The sequence below is a fragment of the Micropterus salmoides genome, unplaced genomic scaffold (genome assembly GCF_014851395.1).
Source record: "Micropterus salmoides isolate LMB-PRFRI ecotype aquatic unplaced genomic scaffold, ASM1485139v1 Ms_hic_scaffold_3, whole genome shotgun sequence".
In the NCBI taxonomy this organism is placed as follows: domain Eukaryota; kingdom Metazoa; phylum Chordata; class Actinopteri; order Centrarchiformes; family Centrarchidae; genus Micropterus; species Micropterus salmoides.
This window is the reverse complement of record NW_024042261.1, coordinates 15498045-15516419: the sequence shown is the minus strand read 5'-3', so window position 1 is coordinate 15516419 and position 18375 is coordinate 15498045. Positions and strand designations below refer to the sequence as shown.

At 41.4% G+C, this 18375-nt stretch overlaps 1 protein-coding gene across 9 annotated transcripts in view; it reads right to left on the bottom strand.

Annotated features, from left to right (window-relative positions):
• gramd1bb (GRAM domain containing 1Bb) overlaps nucleotides 1–18375 on the bottom strand; it is a 113081-nt gene that overhangs the window by 22903 nt on the left and 71803 nt on the right. For 6 of the 9 annotated variants that reach the window (XM_038693520.1, XM_038693523.1, XM_038693521.1 and 3 more), the window contains 2 exons: nucleotides 4254–4464; nucleotides 1666–1686 (listed from right to left, as the gene is read on the bottom strand). In XM_038693520.1, coding sequence (XP_038549448.1) covers nucleotides 1666–1686; nucleotides 4254–4464 — 232 coding nt within the window. The remainder of the gene's footprint in view (nucleotides 1–1665; nucleotides 1687–4253; nucleotides 4465–18375) is intronic. The other 3 variants (XM_038693522.1, XM_038693524.1, XM_038693525.1) reach the window with 1 other exon arrangement.

Sequence of the window (18375 nt, the reverse complement as noted above, 5' to 3'; positions counted from 1 at the left end):
GGGGCCAGCGGGGATTGTCAATGGGTCAAATGAAAACAAGAAGAAATGCTTACTTTAATCAGGTTTAGTCTGTCATACTGAAAGAAAATTAAAAGAGAAAACAAAACATTAACCAAAGCAGTGAGCAATATGAACACAAAGAAAAAGAAAATGGGAGATGAGAAGCTGAGGTCCAGTGGTTTTGGCTCATAAACAACTCTGAAGCACATAGCTGCCATTACAATGCGACTGCTTCAGAGGTCCGATGTTGAAAATGTCATTGTGCTACTAAATCTGACTCTCCATCTAGCTTGTATGTTCCATGAGAAGCCAGATTGATTATTGTTGTGTCGTGGTCACTTTCGCTGAATGCACTCTTTTATTTGGATTGCATTAGGGCTAGGGTGATCAAGCTCACGTTGCCGGGACGACCTCACGCCATGTCTGGGATCATGTGACCACTGCTGACCACAGAGGCTCACGTGGGGGTGGGTGGGGAGGGGATTGTAACAGTGTCTGGGCGGTGGTGGAGGCTTGGACTGTGGCAGGGAAATGAAAAGCGATGTAATCAATTGGGGGGTGTGTGTGTGTGTGTGTGTAAACATACATAAGCATAGCAGCAAACAGAGTACTGCTGATGTTCACACCAACCTCCCTGTTTCTTTGTCTCCCTGTGTTTGACTGTCTATGACACTTGGACACAAATGAGACCCTATACACTGGCTCCCTATATACCCAGCAATACATTTATTTGAGTGACAAAATAAAGTGGGATGAAGTCTGAGAAGTAGCAAATTGGATGGATGAAGTGACAATATGGGCAATGCATTAAAATGGGACGCCAGCCTGCAGTTTATTCACAGGAAGGGAAGGGGGATTTTGGGCTTGTGGTGCGGGAATAAAAGGAGCAGGAGGCATCCTCTCATGTGGCAACAGAGAGGCGGCTCAAATAATGATGTAGTCCTGAAGCTCTGGACTGGGCTGCTGGCAGGATTTTTAAGAGTTAATCCCTCTGCAGCCAGGCAGTTACACAGCATGACAGATATAAAGCTCTCATTACCAAAATGTAACAACGGGATAAGTTTGTAAAGAGAGGGACGGGATACAGGCCAAAGTAGAAAAAGAGGAAAAGAGAAAGGACTTTAGACAGTGCACTATTTGCACTATTGTTTATTAGTAATTTGTACCAGAGACATTCCTTTTTATTTTTGGAATCTCACAAAATTTAAAAAAATAAGGCTCCATGTCTCGATTATATGTTTGTATTTGCCTTTTAAAAATTAGTTTTTTTTAATTTCCCTACAAAAAAAGAGCAAATCCTGATCCTGGCTATATTTATATATAGTATGTATACCAAGCTTAATACAAATATTTGAAAATGTAATCAGGAATTTGCTACATTGCATATCACCAGAAATGAAAAGAAAGGAAAGGACAAGAGAGGAGAAAAAGTGAGTGCGGTTGTGTGGGGTTGTCTGTTTCATGAAATGTCCGTCCGCTATGATTGTGGGTGCAGATGGGGCTTGTAACGGTTGCACTTTGCACGGGAACAAGCTGGGTTCAGGGTGATGCATCGCAAACAGGGTTCGGACATTTCCACAGAGCAGCTCACAAGACAAGAGGTGGGGGGCTGAGGGAAGGTGGGCACAGAGATATTTGAAGAACAGAAAAAAGAGTAATGCTTACTTTGGAAAGTCGCTTGTGAGACTAGCATGCAATCAGGAGAAGAACAAAGAAAAATCAGATAGAAAAAATGAAAAGAAAAAAGAAATCAACCGCAAGAAGAAACAGCTGAAAGTACAAACAGAAGAGCTGAACAGTCATTATCAGATGGCACACATTATCATATGGCATGTAGCAGCAGCAGAGAGAGAGAAGGCGTGCACACTGTGCCGTGGAGACAAAAAATTATGAAAGAAAAAGAGACAGTACAATGAGTGATTTAACACGTGAGGAGAGAATGAGAAGGTAAATGAAGACTTGAGTGACATGGTTTATTTCTAACATTTTGGAAGCTCAAACTGAGTGCAGAGCATGCAAAACATTAGAGCCACATACTTCTTCTGTGATATAACCGGAAAGATTCAACCCATCGCTGAGGTTAGTTGAAGAGGAGATGCAGATGATGGGGAGGACAGCAATTACAGCAACTCTTTTGTTTTTAGTCTTTTTCTATCAATGTCTATGGTTTCTTCAGTAACCGCTTGGGATGTCAATGGATGCAAGGACTCTACTCTTGTTCTCTTATTAACTCATCTATTAAGAGCTACTGTTAAGACAAAAAGCTAAAGATGCATCTTAAAAGCGACAATTATTCCTATCTCTATTCAGTAACCAGGAGTCACAACACAGCAAACCTCTGTCGACGACAGTAAGTTCTCCAGCTTGCTGTTAAAGGATAGGTTCACGTTCTTTCAAGTCTGTCTTAAAGCAATACTTAATGTCCATATGCACACTGTAATTATTCTTCCTGTTCATTCTGCCCATGAAGAGATCCCTTCCTAATGTGCGCTTCAAATAGAAGAGACAGGGGACAAAATCCACATCAGATTGCTGAAGCTTCATGTTAGCTTCAGCAAAACTTTGAAATGTACTTTTGTACAAAACAAGGACTGTTGACTTCGTGCCCCATCACTTACATTGGAATCACATTAAGACAGGATGTCTCGATGGCCAGATAAGCAGAGGGAAAAACATCAGCAAGTAAAACTGGTTTCAGTGTTCATATGGGCCCCTGGCTATTGTTTCAGGACAGGCTTGAAAAAAAAAAGTTAACCTATCCTTTAAACCCAAACCATTCTTGAGAATTTGCTGAAATAATTTCACGAACTTTTAAACACAATCTTAGAAACAGGAGAAAAAATGCTAATGATATTATCTTGGAAACCATACCTCATGGCCTGTCATATGCATAGTGTGTTGTAGAAATCTGTCCACAAGATGTAGGGATATGCATTCAACAGGTACACAAATTAAAAGGGTCCAAAACAAAACTATCTTGACTGAGGCAACAAACACATCACTAGTTTAGGAAAGATATGGTGTGGAGAACATGGGTTTAGTTAGTATGGTAGGTGAGCATGTTGTCATCAGAGTAACTCTGATGTACAGTACTTTGATGAAGACGTGCTGTTTGTTAGTTGCTGCACTATATTTAAAGCTTTAACTATAACTGTGTGCACCAGATCGTCTCCCTGCAGACCCTGTTTCATTGTCCTGTCTGCCTGACCTTCTTAGGAAAGGAAAGAGAGAGTAAGACTAGGGAGTATATGGGATGTAAAAACAGAAAGGCTGGAATGGAGAGGAGGGTGCAATCTCTCCTGAGGGAGGAGAGCGTGATAGCTGCAGCTCACTAATTACATATCACTATGTACAAGTCAATAACCAATCATGAAGGGTACATCACTACACTACACTGGGAACAAGGAATATGTCACAACTGTGACGTGTTTATGCAGTTTATGAATGGCTGCACACGAAGCAGCAATAGTTGCCATATATAACTACAGTATCATAATGTCACTATGATGTCACCCTGATCACTATAAAATCATTACAACACTATGAAAGAAAGAAAAGGCGCATTTCATCTGGTTTGTTTTTACTTCACACAAGAAAGGTATAACATGTCGTACTCTTACTGTATGTTACTTACTGTAAATAAACACGTGGGTTGTATAATGTTTCACATGCACTCTCATACTCTCTTTGTTTCCTTCTGTATTACCATTAAAGTGGATGTAACAACTTTTAATACAGATATAAGTTTGTGAGTCAAGTGTTGGTCAGTCCTGGTCAGAGAAAGAGGTATGAATCAAGTATGTCTGCCTAGTCATCACATACAACTAATACAATGAGTTGTAATGTGTGCTGTGTTCATGCTTTCGGTCAGAGATAACTCACAGCTTCAAAGAAGTGTCTTAAGCCTTATCCTGACCAGTCTGACCTCAATCCATGTGTGCAAAGTTGGCACCTTGTGTCCCTACAGTAAAGCCTTTCACAACAGCTATTCTGTGAAAATGTTAGAAAAGCTTTGTGAGGCCCAAAGTGCTGTATGATTGTTCTCTAACGGGAATCTCCTTTCACAGTGCCAACTCTTTTCAGGGGAAAGGACACACTTGACAGAACTAGTTTTAGTGCTGAGAGCTAGATACTAAATATGTTTTAAACTCCGGTAAAAGTGAAGCACGCTTTAAACTCTAAGGCTAACCTTCAATTCTATCAAACAGGTAACAAGGGAATGGGTAAAACGCGAGCATTTCCTGGTTGCTTACCTTTGAGTTCTTTCCTCCGCTTCTTGCTGACTGCAGGGAGTATGTTCTCTGGACGACCTGCTCAGGCGTGGAGGGGGATTTGTCAGAGGAGTGGTCTGAACCCTTCTCGACCATATTCTCACCCTCCTGGCTCTGTGGTGTGGGAGAGCGCGAGCGTTTACGCAGGACTGGTGAGCAGGCAGGCGTGCTCTTGTTTGAGTTACTGGCAGTGCTAAAATAAAAGAGAAAGAAAGAGGGATAAGAAAATCATCTTTATATTCATTCTAATGGTATCTAATTTTCCAGACAGTATTATCTAGTTTTCAAAATTCCAAAGTGTGTCATACGAATCCTATAAATTGTTCTTGAATATATCAATGTAAACACCTTGCAAGTTTGTGCTGTTAGTTTACAGATCAGTGAGGAAAGCAGTGCAGCATAACACTGTTTCCCCATGCTTACATCACTTGAGGCTTAACAGGCTTGAAACACCATGTGCTAACCTGGCTAATAACAGCTAAGCTACTACGGGAAACCAATAACAACAACAACAACAACAACAGCAGCAGTGAGGGAAACAAATGTTGGTATAAAGACACAGTCACGCACGACATTAACTTTAAAAGCAACAAAGAGCCATCGCAAATTTGATTAAGAGATGTAGTCAGGAAAAACATCTTTATATTGTCGCTACAATGACAGTTACTGAGCTGTTTATTTCAAATCCCCCAAAATATGAGACCTTACAATAGTTAAGGATCTTTCCCTCTGTTTCCATGGCTGTAGCAAAGCCACTTTGGAAGTCGTAACAAGGATTAAATAATCAGAGATACAATGCCAGGTGGAAAGCATCATTATGGGTATTAAAGTAGACCTATAACAGAGGCTCTCAAACAGAGGTACCTGTTGATTATAACATGAGGATTTGCTGGTAGCATCTGCAAACCAGCACAGTCCAGACACTCCTTTTTGTCTCACTCACTCACACACACACACACACACACACACGTCAATGGCTCAGCAAGAAGCCTTCTCCTCAAAATGACAGAGGCTAACAAAAGGCTCTGCAAGTGATCTGTGTGGCAGTGTGCCGGCCAGGCACGGTTACTTGACATGGCGTTATGCAAGCCATTACGTCACTGCCAGCCAATAGCCGCTGTTAGTGACCATGAATTACTGATCTACTGTTACATTCGAGACTTCAGGGCAGCTTAGAGGAGTGAATCATAGAGGGCAGCGTTGACAGCTTCTTTACGACTGTCAGGGTCTGATATACCAGTAGCTGGTCGATTTTAAAAGGCATGGACGACATAGAGCCTTCACGTTTCTTTGATGCATTGGGGATAGATAATGCACGACTGGTATATTAGGTTACTTCTGACATCAATTTATATGATTACCAAGTGGTCTGCTGTTCAGTGGATGATCATTTGATTGTACATAGTGCACTCTGCACTGACTACTTATAAGACCCTACTGACCAGATTAAGAGTACTTCTTGTGGGGAAATCTCCCTTTGAAATATGTTAAATGTTGGACATTTATTATTTGAAGTAGACATCTACTACTGCCACAGCTCAGTGGCAGGTGAATACCAGACAACTCCTTACTGCAGAGCTGCAGTTTAAAATTATAATCTCCAGGTTACTAGTTTGCCTTTATCATTGTAACCTAAGCGCACCTTTTCATTTCGGATGAGGGACGAAACGTCTTCCAGTATCTTCAACCAAGTCCAGTTGCCCATGATTTTAACCTTCGTTGGATAAGTCTGAGTACGTTGTCACCATGATGGTGGAAAGTAGAGTACAGTGATATTCAGTATGTGTGATAATCTCTGTCTGAGCCAGTAGACTGTCTACAATTTGGTGTAGATGGTGTATGAAAAAATATCAATATCCCGTTTTGCACAGGTTGGTGTTAATGCTTTTCATGTGCTTGGTATGGGGCAGACAAAAGAACCAGGTAAGGGTTTCCCACAAAAAATGTTTGGCAGAGGTGATAAGCCACCGAGATACATCAACTAAAACAAGCTACAAAGTAGTGTTGCATGGTATACTGATACTAGAAAGTTATCACAATACCCTGCTATTAAAAATGATGATAGTGCCTTTTATTGGTACCGATACTCTAAGAATGACAGTGTTTTAATAAGAGCCGCTGCGACAGCGGAGCAGTAAGTGTGTGTGCACAGCGCTGCTCTGCTACCACCTCCTGCAGGCATACTAGGCGTGGCATATAACTGCAGCTTCTATAGGGACAGAGGGAGAGACATGGCTGCAAGCACAAGTGGTTTTCCACGGCTTGTCGACAAAGCAGACGCATGGAGAGAACTATGGAATTATTTTGCTTACGTAGCCAACAGCGAGGCTGAGCCCATGCACACAACAAAGCCCGTCTGTAAAAGATGTTTCAAACCCAAACAGATCAAGGGAGGCAATTCCCCACAGTGACACGTCCACGAATTTGTCCCTGAACAAGACACTTAGCCCCTAGTTGCTCCGGAGGCGTGCAATTAAGTAAGTAAGTTGCTTTGGATAAAAGCGTCAGGTAAATGTAATGTAATAACAATGACCTTGATCTACTTATTTACAGTAATCCAATTATTAATGTACTAATTCATTGTCAGAAACACACCTACATGTATGAAAAAGAAAACACAAGCACATAAACTACATTTTTATTCAGCATGAAAAGTAATAAACAAAAATGACATTAACTTTAAATGTGGCACTTGGTGGCCATGGTGATAAAGCTCAAACCCAGTGTTATTAGCCTGCACACAACAGTAGTGCACTACAGTAGACTGAACACACATGACTTAAAGGGATGCTTTGCGATTCTAATCCAATACACATTTAGATAAATTCAGCAAATATTTCCTCAGGGTCGCTAGCTCTCCGTTTTTCTTAGAGTGACGGTGAATAGAGCAACACGGGTCAGCAATAAGCCTTGTTTAGCAGTAAATGTACAGTAGAAGTTACAGCAGCCAGTGAATAAAGACTCAAGACTAAAGCTGAGCGCCCGTGTGTTGCTTGCCAACTGTTCAGTTGAGTGAAGGAGGTTAGCCCCAAAGTTAGCGTTGATGCTTGTGATGGCCATGGGGACTTTTGCTCGATCTTTCTACTACTGTGTCCTTCTTTATACACTCTCCTCAGACAGACAACAAAGGGAGTTTGCATTAAGGACTGCAATACAGGGACTTCACATTGCAAATTACAAGAAAAAAATTACAAATAATGGAATAACAAAGGCAGCTTGGGGATGTATTTGATAGGGCGGTACTCAGGAAAGCCAGACAGATATCAGCAGACACCCTACACCCACTAAACTCAGAGTTTGAGTTGCTCCCATCTGGCCGTCGATTCAGGGTCCCAAGGGCGAGCCGGAACATCTATAAGAGATCTTTCATTCCTCATGCCATACAGGCACTGAATTTAAACTGAAAGCATTTTTAAATGTGTTTATTGTAGGTCGTAACATACTTTATTTCCATCAGCCGCGCTGCTTTCCAATATCTGTTGTTGTATGTTGACGGTGGTACAGTGTCGTACTCTTAACTGTGTGCATTTATTATGTAATTTTAACTGTGGTGTCACTGTTGTATATCTGTTAGGAGAAGTTGAAGACAAATTTCCACTAAGGTTGACAATAAAGTTTAATAATAATAAATAAAGGTAAAACTCTTTCTAAAGCTTATACCACGACTTAGACCTACATTTTGGTAATTTGGGGTATATTATGCATCAAATTCTGACTTCCAAGAAAGAGTACCATAATATATTTTTAGGGTATTGGTCTGGCAACAGGTTTTGTACTCCAAAAGAAAAAATTCTAGTGATTTAATTTGTTATGAGCGAAACCAGGTACACCACCTACTAACCCTGTTTACAACCATCCTGTACAAGTCAGGTCAAAAAAGTGATCGAAAGAGTGTCTCAAATCATGGTAGGTGAGCCAGTTTGTAGTGTTTTATTCAAATACAAGAAACGATGAAACAACAATATACATATTTAAAATATAGTATAATAAAAAATGAACTGCAAAGGATCAATTAAGAGAATAGTAACGGCTCTTCTTGATTTTGCATTTGAACTTGGGGCCACTGGATCTCATGGCAAATGCTTAAGATCTCCAATCATCAATTCCCATCTGTCCCAAGAGCAGGGGCAGGCCACCAAACAATGATCAGGCAATAATGCCATCATGGATAGAAACATTTGGCAGATAACATGGATAATGCTCACACCGTGTTCTCAACTCTCAAGAAACTACATCTACCACCAGTGCATGTTCTCCTGCAAACAATGTACAAGCACCACACAAACACAAACAAACATATTACTCAAGAGACAGATAGCATCTTTACACAATGTGTCAGAGGTGCTCTTTTCCATGTCATATTCTGGTTAATAATGTTTCAGTCAGCTTTCATCATATGGTGAGAGCACACACACACACACACACATTCACACGCCTCCCTCAGACACTGTAGGTCAGGGCGCATTATGTGCAAGACTGGTGACGTTAAATACATTGACTAAACATCAACTAAAAAGCTAAACTCTTTTGATTGTGCTATTATGTATCCTCATAGGATTGAACAGTGGCTTGGCCTCTTAGGCAAAAGAGATTGGGACTAAACAAAAATATTAGATAGATAAAAAAACAATGGCTATATTGTGGTAAGTAAAGTTACCTAAAGGTTGTCTGAGGAGCAATACCTTTTATGATTAGGAGCTGTGGTTATGTAACAAAGCCCTAACAAAGAAAATACAAGAGTGAAAAAACAAACAAAACGGTGTTAGATAAAACAAAACATGAACAAGAGGATCATCTCTCATGCTTTCGCTCCATGCTGAAAGTGACAGGATTTCCCTGGCGCAGGAACCCCCACTTGCTGTTTTTAGCAGATGAGGCATTCACAGAACACCTCGCCTTTCCAGATACACTGCAGTAAACAATAAGTACGCAGATCCATCATCAACAAATGGATGACTAAGCCTGATATCAGTCATTCACACAACACTTTGCTCTTTGAACCAGCATGGTGGTGTGGATAGAGTGAACATGCAGCTGACGCTAGCCTGCAGAGGACCAGACAAAAGCTTCTATCGCGGCTGCTTTGTTAGTAATGGCTTCCTGAAACAAAACACTAGGAGTCTGACATAAAGCAAGAGTACCTGCCGGTGCTTTATCTCTGGACCGTAATGCTTGGGGAATGAAATGAAAAAGAACAATGAGTTCTTCAGCTGTAGAATAATAGACACAGCTGTTGGGACCTGTACAGTACCAGTCTAAATTTACAAACATATGGTGCCCAAAAAAACAACATGCTATTCTGTTCAATTTCACAACACTTATTGGAATCAAATATAGCAATAAAATAGAGCTTGACTCAGTGATGGGAACTTGCACTTCATTCATATGAACCATTCAGCTACAAAGTTGCATTGATTAATTGATCCGAAGACTTCAACGATATACTGCAGAGAGAGAGAGAGCTGACAAACAATTTAACAATTAAAAAGCCATTAAGAGCACCGCCCACACGACTACAAAGCTCAAACAAAGCTCAGCTAAGAATGGACATCACTATAGCAACAGTGAACAGAGAGAGTGGTTTAAATATTCAAAGTGTCCGACTAAATATACTTCACCAGCAGGGAGGCCATGTGACAGACAACGCATGGCGGCCCGTCAGGACTTTGTTTCTGCACATTTAATGACTGATTTCTAAACTTCTGAAACAAATAATATCCATAATTCTAATTAATGGATATCAATATTTTATAATACATATTATTTCTTTTGCTAATTTGTACATGAACATATTTTGCTTGACTGAATTAAGGCCACATTAATTCAAGTTTCTAAAAAAACATGGCTATAGCAAATTTTATAAATAATAATACATACACGAATACACAGTTAAAAACATGATATTGCATGTTATTAGAACAATGCTTTGTGGTATATAGCAAGAGTTTGAAAATGAACCTGATAGAAAACAATATAACTGAAGTGCTTTTTGTTACACAGTGCTGTCATTTTTTACTCAGCAAAATGAAAAACATTATGGGTCACAATGGGGTTACATGCAGCTAATCACAGCTCATTTTGATCCAAACGTACTACATCTAGCATTGTTAACATCTTCCTTGATAATTAAAACACTAAAATCTCAAATTTGGTAGAGCACAGCATGTTCATTTGCATACTGTGTGAGAGGATTGGTCCCAGAGGCTCAAGCACAAAACGCATCTGCATTACAGAGCTCTGCACAGACAGACAGACAGACAGACGACTGACTTCAAGGTGTTGATCAGACAGGACCCCTACATGTTGCGGGGTAGAAAACAGATCTAATTCTTACGTATAGAGTGAAAGAAAAAAACATCAAAAAGAAACAAGCATGCTGCTTGCGCCACTTTGTTACAGTCTTTTCTTTAAAACTCTAAAGCTCTAAATCCAACCGGCTCAAGCTGTCCAATGGTTCAGCTTTACAATAGAACAGAGTTCCGGGCCTTTCTGAGGGGCCCCCGCTTGTTTTCACAGTTTTGCTGACCCTGGAAAATACCCATCTGGCAGTGGCCCTTCAGCTCCGCTTGGTTTGAAAAGGACATGAGGAACACCACACTCAACAGCAACCACTGCACATGCACACACAGGAATGCACGTACAGTACACAGAAGCAGACATAAACACAGGCAGGCATGTGAACACAGAGCGCATACGCCCACATACTGCAGACAGCTCGCTTTTGCTTGAATGATAAACTTAGCAACATCACACACCTAATCTACCAAATACTACATATTATATAATTAAACCCATTCTACCCCAACCATCCACTCTCACTGCACACGCACACTGGCACTAACTCACACCCTCGTACACGCATCACAGAGCCCGCCATACCCCTGCTGAAAGACACAGTCCCTCAACACCTCGCCGTAGCAGCCCTCAAGGCATTGGCAGCCCTCGTTGGCCACTGTCACACACTCAAACACCACCATGTCCTCGTAGTCAGCGCCCAATAATGAGCTGTTCATCCAGCGGATCATCCCAAGGACTGCGCACTGCACTTTCCTTCCTCTCTCGGTGTAAAAAAAGGTGGCTAGACAGATAAATGGAGAGGGAGAGAGAGAGAGAGAGAGAGAGAGAGAGAGAGAGAGAGAGAGAGAGAGAGAGAAGAGAAAAGATGGAAGACAGGCAGGGAGATTTTCGTCAGCAGGCTTAGGGCCACTGATCTTCCCTGCCCAGCTCTGATCTCCTAATAGCCAGCTTACATCGCCCTTAATGCCACCTGCCAAAGAAGAGGCATTGGTGGTCTGAGGTGCAGCTGCCCTCCCCTTGGACTCTCCTTCCAAATACTACATGTTGATCTTTCCAAGCAGGGAAACTAATCATTATGCAGGCTCCGTGTAATTCTGCCTGAATGCAGGCAGGTAGGGAGGTTGCTGTTCCCAGCACTAACCTGGTCGTAGCCATGTAGAGAGCCGCTCCACCGCGATCAGCCCCTTTCAGGCTTCATTCAAGCAGCGTGAGCCAGGGATGAGGCATAGGAGGAAGGAGAGGAGTTGGAGGAGGGGGGGAAAGGAGAGAAGAGAGGGGGATGAGGGATAAAGGGGAGGAGGGTGGACGAGTTCTGAATCATGCCAGGAGGATGGGGGGAAAAAAGAGGAGGAAGCGGCTGCGAGCAGAGGGTGATAAAAAGAACATATTTTCCTGGTAGACGGCGAGAAAACACAACAAGAAGCTGGAGATGAGGCTCTGTCTTTTGCTTTCTCCTCCTCTCATTCACGCTCTCCTCCTTTGTCTAATTGAGGCTGAGAAGCTACCGTTCTCTCCAGCAACCTGCACCTCTCTTTCCCCTTTTTCTTCCCCAGCTCTCCCAGCCGTTACTGCATCCGCTAGTATCCAAGCAAGGCTGTCCTCTCGCGATTTTAGCCCTTCGTTCACAGGGAGCGAGAGAGAGAGAGAGAGAGAGAGAAAGAGAGAGAGAGGCACCGAGCAAATGAGGAAAGAGATGGCTTTCACTTTGCATTCCACCTCTACTTGGTGCTGGTGCTCTGAGCCTGCTGCTTCCTCAATTATTCATGTGTTTCATGAATGGAGGGGCTGACATCACCGGCATTCAGGTCACTTTACATTCAAAGCTCCCTCTAAATCACACAGTAAGTTAGGGCTTTGTGGTAAACACAATTCGTGTGTTCATACAGACACACACATAAAGAAATTAACTAGCAGTCCATAATCAACAAGGGTAAATGTAAAGAACAACAAGTACTACATATTTAACATATATGTCATGTTCAAAACAATATTTTGAAGTACACTGACTTGAAGTGGGTTTTCTCCAAATTCAAATATTGCAAAACCTATCTCTGGCATTACAAGTTTGCTGTATCCTGCCAATATCCCATATTACGAAACCAATATTAAATTGAGACATTTGCTTTTCGACTATGTAGCATAGTCCAATAAATAAAGATAAATGAAAGATAATATGAAATATGATCCACTGCACGTCATTGCCATCTATTTCCAACTATGTGCCATCCAGACCCTCAGGCCATCAAAATGCATTTTAATGCAAAGTAACGCAACTTTGGTCATTAGTGATTCATGCCGCACTGTAAAGTGCTTACTTCAGTTGGTTTCACTGATAATTATTTTGTGTTTGAGTAAATGACTGCAGCATTAACTAAATGTGCTCCTACATACTACATATGGGAATGGTGTTTCAGACATTGAGCACCCCCATATCGCATAAATGGCATGATTCCTGTTTCGCTGCGAAGCTGTGAGATTGACAGTCGAATCAGGCTCCGCCCATCTCTTTGGGGTCAGCCCTACCTCTCGTTTTCACTCCATGCATATCTGTTTTAGCCTGCCTCTATTTTTAGTATCTCTAGTGAAAGTTTGAGTTACAAATAAGTCAAATAGTTCATGTACATCAGGATTTATCATTTGAAAAGTCCATTTCCATTGTACTTTGTTGCATTTGGTTTTTATATGTCAACAAGTGTGAAAACGTTTTTGTGATACCTGGACTTTTTCTCTATGAATACGTACTTATTGTCATGGCTTACTGAGAGAACTGAAAAGAACAAAGCCATCATTCATGTTACTAGTACACCTACTTAACCTACTATAACAAGACAAAACGTCTGTTACATGCCACGCAGGCCTGTTTTTGATTTGTTTTCCTCCTGCTTTCTTTCTCCCCCACTACTTCCTCCTCAGGTGCTGAGTGGGTGATTGGCTCGCACCTGTTCAGCCTGGCCGAGCTGCACATTGGCCAATGGAGGTTGGGGCTGGCCAACCAGGATGAACCATGGGAAATAAAAGGAGCACCCCAGAAGAATTTGGGCTCTCTCTCACCCATGCAATCACCATTGTTTTGTAGCAGCAGTGTACCACAGCTCTGTGTTAATTCTGACCATTTTATTTTGTGGAATAAACTTTAATTTGCTCTTTGTATCAGCGCTTCCTATATGTTACCTCCCTCAAGCCGGGGTCATAACGTCTGTAAAGAATAGATCTATTAAAACGAATCATTTGGAACATCATAGTTAGCCTGCTGGTGTATTGCTGACTCCTCTTTTATATATAATGTGTCATTATATATACACAGTACTGTGCAAAGGTTTTAGGCAGGTGTGGAAAAAATGCTCTAAAGTAGGAACTCGGCAGAGGTTGGCCCAAACATCTTGGAGAAATACCCAGTGGATTTAGGCAGCCTCAGATGCTTTTCTCTCTTCATGTAATCCCAGACAGACTCAATGATGTTGAGATCAGGGCTCTGTGGGAGCCACACCATCACTTCCAGGAGTTCTTAATGCCTTTAGCTGTATGTTTTGGGTCATTGTCATGGTGCAGAATACATTTAGGGCCAATCAAATGCATCCTTGATGGTATTGCTAAATTAATAATTATCTATCATTAATTCTAACCAAATCCCCAACTTGATTTTCAGAAACGCAGCCCCAATGGAGCCTCCACCATGCTTCACTGTTGCCTGCAGACACTCATTCTTATACCACTCTCCACCCCTTTGGCAAACAAACTGCCTTCTGCTCCAGCCAAATATTTTACATTTTGACTCATCAGTCCAGAGCACCTGCTGCAATTTTTCTACACCCCAGTTCCTGAGTTCCCATGCATCATTGAGTTGCTTGGCCCTGTTTCCATGTCTGAGGTATGACTTTTGGCTGCAAGTCTTCTATGCCACATTCAGACCAGACCGGCCAGTAGATGGGTGTACCAGGGTCCCACTGTTTTCTGACAGTTCCGAGACGATGACACTGCAGGACATTTTCGGATTGCCTGGGGAAGTAAGCATGATGTGTCTTTCATCTGCTACAGTAATTGTCTTTGTCCGACCACTGCGTCTACTGTTCTCTGTGTTTCTTCAACAGAGCTTGGACAGCACATCTGTCTGCCTTTAAATTTCTGCCTGAGACCTTGCTGATGCAGTATAAATATGTTGTGTCTTGTTGCTGTGCTCACTCATCCCAATGTGCATGACTTTTGACAGTAAACTGTCTTCAGCAACCTTGTGTTGCAACCTACATATTGAATTGGTGATCATTAGCTGTTTGGTATAAATCGTACACCTGACGAAATGTCTAAAAATCCCTGACTTTGTGCAAGTGCACCTAGAAGAACTGATGCTGTTTTGAAGGCAAAGGGTGGTCACACCAAATATTTCTTCTGTTAACTCCCTTTGCATTTTGTTAATTGATAAATATAATGTTAAACATGTCTATTTTTGAAAGCATTCTAACTTGAAAGAATTTTTCCAAACCTGCCTAAAGCTGTTGCAGTTTTTAAACAATGTTTTTCAAGTTGGATGGACATCCACACAAGTCAATCAGCTGTCCCCCATACTGTGAAAGGCTTTGGAACTGTGTGTCCAACATTGGGTCTTATGGTAGATTACACACTTACTGTAGCGTTTATGAACTAATTGGTATTTCCATGTGCAATCAAGAAACACATTTCTTATTAAAAGATGAGAACGATGGTACTATTTACTTGTTAATCACAGCTCATTCTTTTTTAAAGTGATATGTTATTAACCTTAACTAACACTGATTATTCTCATTAACATGCCAGAAAATGTAATTTTAAGGTCATCCATTCACACATGCAGTACATATAGATTACCAAAATCAGTAATCACCTCTGTATCTCTACAAAGAAGCAAATAGAGCCCTGAGCTTTGCTCTTGGAAAGACCTGACCCCAGGGCTGCAGCAATGCTGGCTGCCTCTGTGGGAGCGCTGAGTGCAGCCGTGCTGTGGAACAAAAGGAGCTGGTCCACTGAGCTGGACCACTGTGTGCTCAGATAAGCCTGCCCAGCCTCACACCATCAACTGACCTACTTAGGGGACCTCTGTTTTCATTGTTGTTGCACCCAGGGGGAACGTACACATGACAGATATGGTATGTAATGAACAGCCATGGCACTTTGTTGTTGATTCATTAATTTTATTCACTGATGGCCGATGGACTTGACTGGCTTGAATAGTTTCAATGTCATTTTTACCCAATTATTTCTTCTGGTGTAAGCCAAACACACCCCAAATGTTAAAGACCCCAACAAATGTATCCATCTTTTTGAGAGGAAGGCGTGCTGTTTACAGAGTTGTCATGACAACATCGATGTGGCAACGCCTGGATGGGTCGGAAATGTCTGTCAGCTTCAATGTGTCTCTTGCCGTGCAGTTACCATGGCAGCCCGTCAAGCCATTCATGTGCTCCGCCACTTGAAGTGTTCTCAACTAGAGGGAGGAAGAGAGAGCTGGAAGAGGGTGTGTGTTTTTGTGTGCATGAGAGTGATGCTTCTGTATAAAGCATTAACACATAATTACTAGTTAAAGCCCTGGCGTTTAAGTGCACTTTGCCGTGAACATGTTTGGAGTGAAAGGAGTTATCAGTGGGACCCTGATGGCTGTTATCTTCATTTTACTTATAGCAAGAAGATAGTGAAAAAGATCAGGACACAACACTTATACTATACTGACACTCGTGTGTCAGTATTTGCTTGTTTTTGTACTATACTGTCAGTATACTGTGTGTCATTACCTTTCCTAAAACTATTTAAATCAAATCCCACGGGCATAACTTTTTTGTCCCAGGCTTAATTAAAATGCTTAATTACCCTCAATGTGTGGCAACCTAACATGGGCAGGCCTGTAACAATTTTTGGGTTCTCATTGAAGGTACGACCCACTGTACCTCTGGGTACAGAACCTGTTTCAAAAGCAGCTATAATTAAACACACTGATTTAAATTCAAGAGCACAACTTGGCCTGGTGAGGTAATTCAAGGACTTGGTGGAGATGTCAGAGAGGGGCAGAAGGGGACAGGAAACTGGCAACCAGATTAAGCTCCAGTGGGACACATTGTCCCAGTGGGATGAGACACAGCCACTGCCATCTGCAGGGGATATATAGGCAGACGGAAGCAGGCTGGGCAGAGAGAGGGTGAGGGGGGAGAGAAACAGAGCGCGCGTATGTGATCTTAGCACGGGGGTTAAGAAACAAGGTGAAGTAAGGAGGTATACAGGTTAATATAATGGTATTTCTTTAAACAAAAATTTTGCAAGACTTGTTGCACCAAGAAAAGTTGCCACAATGCTTTGACATGAGCCAAAAATCTCTTAAAGAATGACATCAATTTATTCCGGACTTTGTCTCTTATATGTTGACATAGATGACATACAAAACTGTTTCTATGTTGATACCAGTATGGGCTCCACTTTTGCACATATTATCCACCTCTTATGTCTCTAATAAATGCTGTGCTGAAATTAAATCTTTTCTTTTACATAACTTTCCTATGCACCTGTACACTAGGTGTGTGGATTAGGTAACACTTAGTTTGACGTCCAATATATGGATACCTTTAGATTTGGACTGTTGGTTGACTAAAACAAGAAATACCAATATATCAAGTTAGGCTCTGGCCATATTTTCTGACATTTTAAAGACAATTAGTTGATTAATCAATCGATTAAGAAAATAAAAATTGTTAGTTGCAACCCTACTCAAAATGGTATAATGTGAATCGGCAGTTATTTGTATATATGTATTTATTTATTTTAAAATGTGTTAAAGTTAAGTTTTAAATATAGATATTAAATGAGAGAACTTGATATCACAGTGACACCTCTATATCCACAGAAACATAATAAAGTTACAGTACTAAAAGCAGACTGGGATAGATAAACAGGAAGCTATTTTGGTGGTGTACAGTGGCATTCAAGACAAGGAGGGGAGCAGGCTCTGATTGTACTTTTAAAGAGCTTAATGAAAAATGGCCTTATTGTTTGGACAGGCGTCATTTCAATCAATGTATGTCGGCCATATGTATTGTTTTTATTACTGTGGGATTAATGCAAATACGACTTCTTCTTCCTTGTCTTCCTTCTTTGTCAACATGAACATTTAATGCCAATTTAGACACAAGTGTCATGCAAGCATCGCTGTTTTCTTCAGTGACTTTATCAATCGATCATATCTCCTCACATCCCAAAGCTAGAAAAGTTGGTTATATAAAAGAGCAGGCAGAGAAGTGTGATGGGAAACAAAATAAAGCATAATCAGGGATGACAAATGGCTTGTGGGAAGGATGCAGTAATAAAAAAAAGAAAAAGGGGACAGGGTATGAGAGAGAGAGAGAGAGAGAGAGTGTTAATAAGCTGTGGCCAGGAGGGAAACAATTCTGCAGTTTCTCTTCACTGCAGAGCCCCTGCTGTGAACTTGGAAGTCCATTGTGGCCCAGTCTGATGGTGCAGTGCTTTATCTGTAAGGCTCCGGGTTGGTTCTTGCAGTCCATTCCTAACCAACTAATAGCTGCTTATAGCTTTGTTTTCAACGCAAATATATATCTGCTTAAAAGGAGGGGCTTCATAACTTCTGATGACTATATTCGAGCTAGAGGACCAGGTGATGGGCCAGCAGATGACCTATAGTTAATGCAGAAGATCTTTTCCTTCACCCTCTCTAGTACTTCACAAATTTAAACAAATCTTTTTGGGGCAGAAGCCTGGGAGCTACATTTTCAAGTCAGTCTAAAATAGCCCAGAGAGACATTAGTGGCACGGTATGCATCCATGCACATGTTGGTGG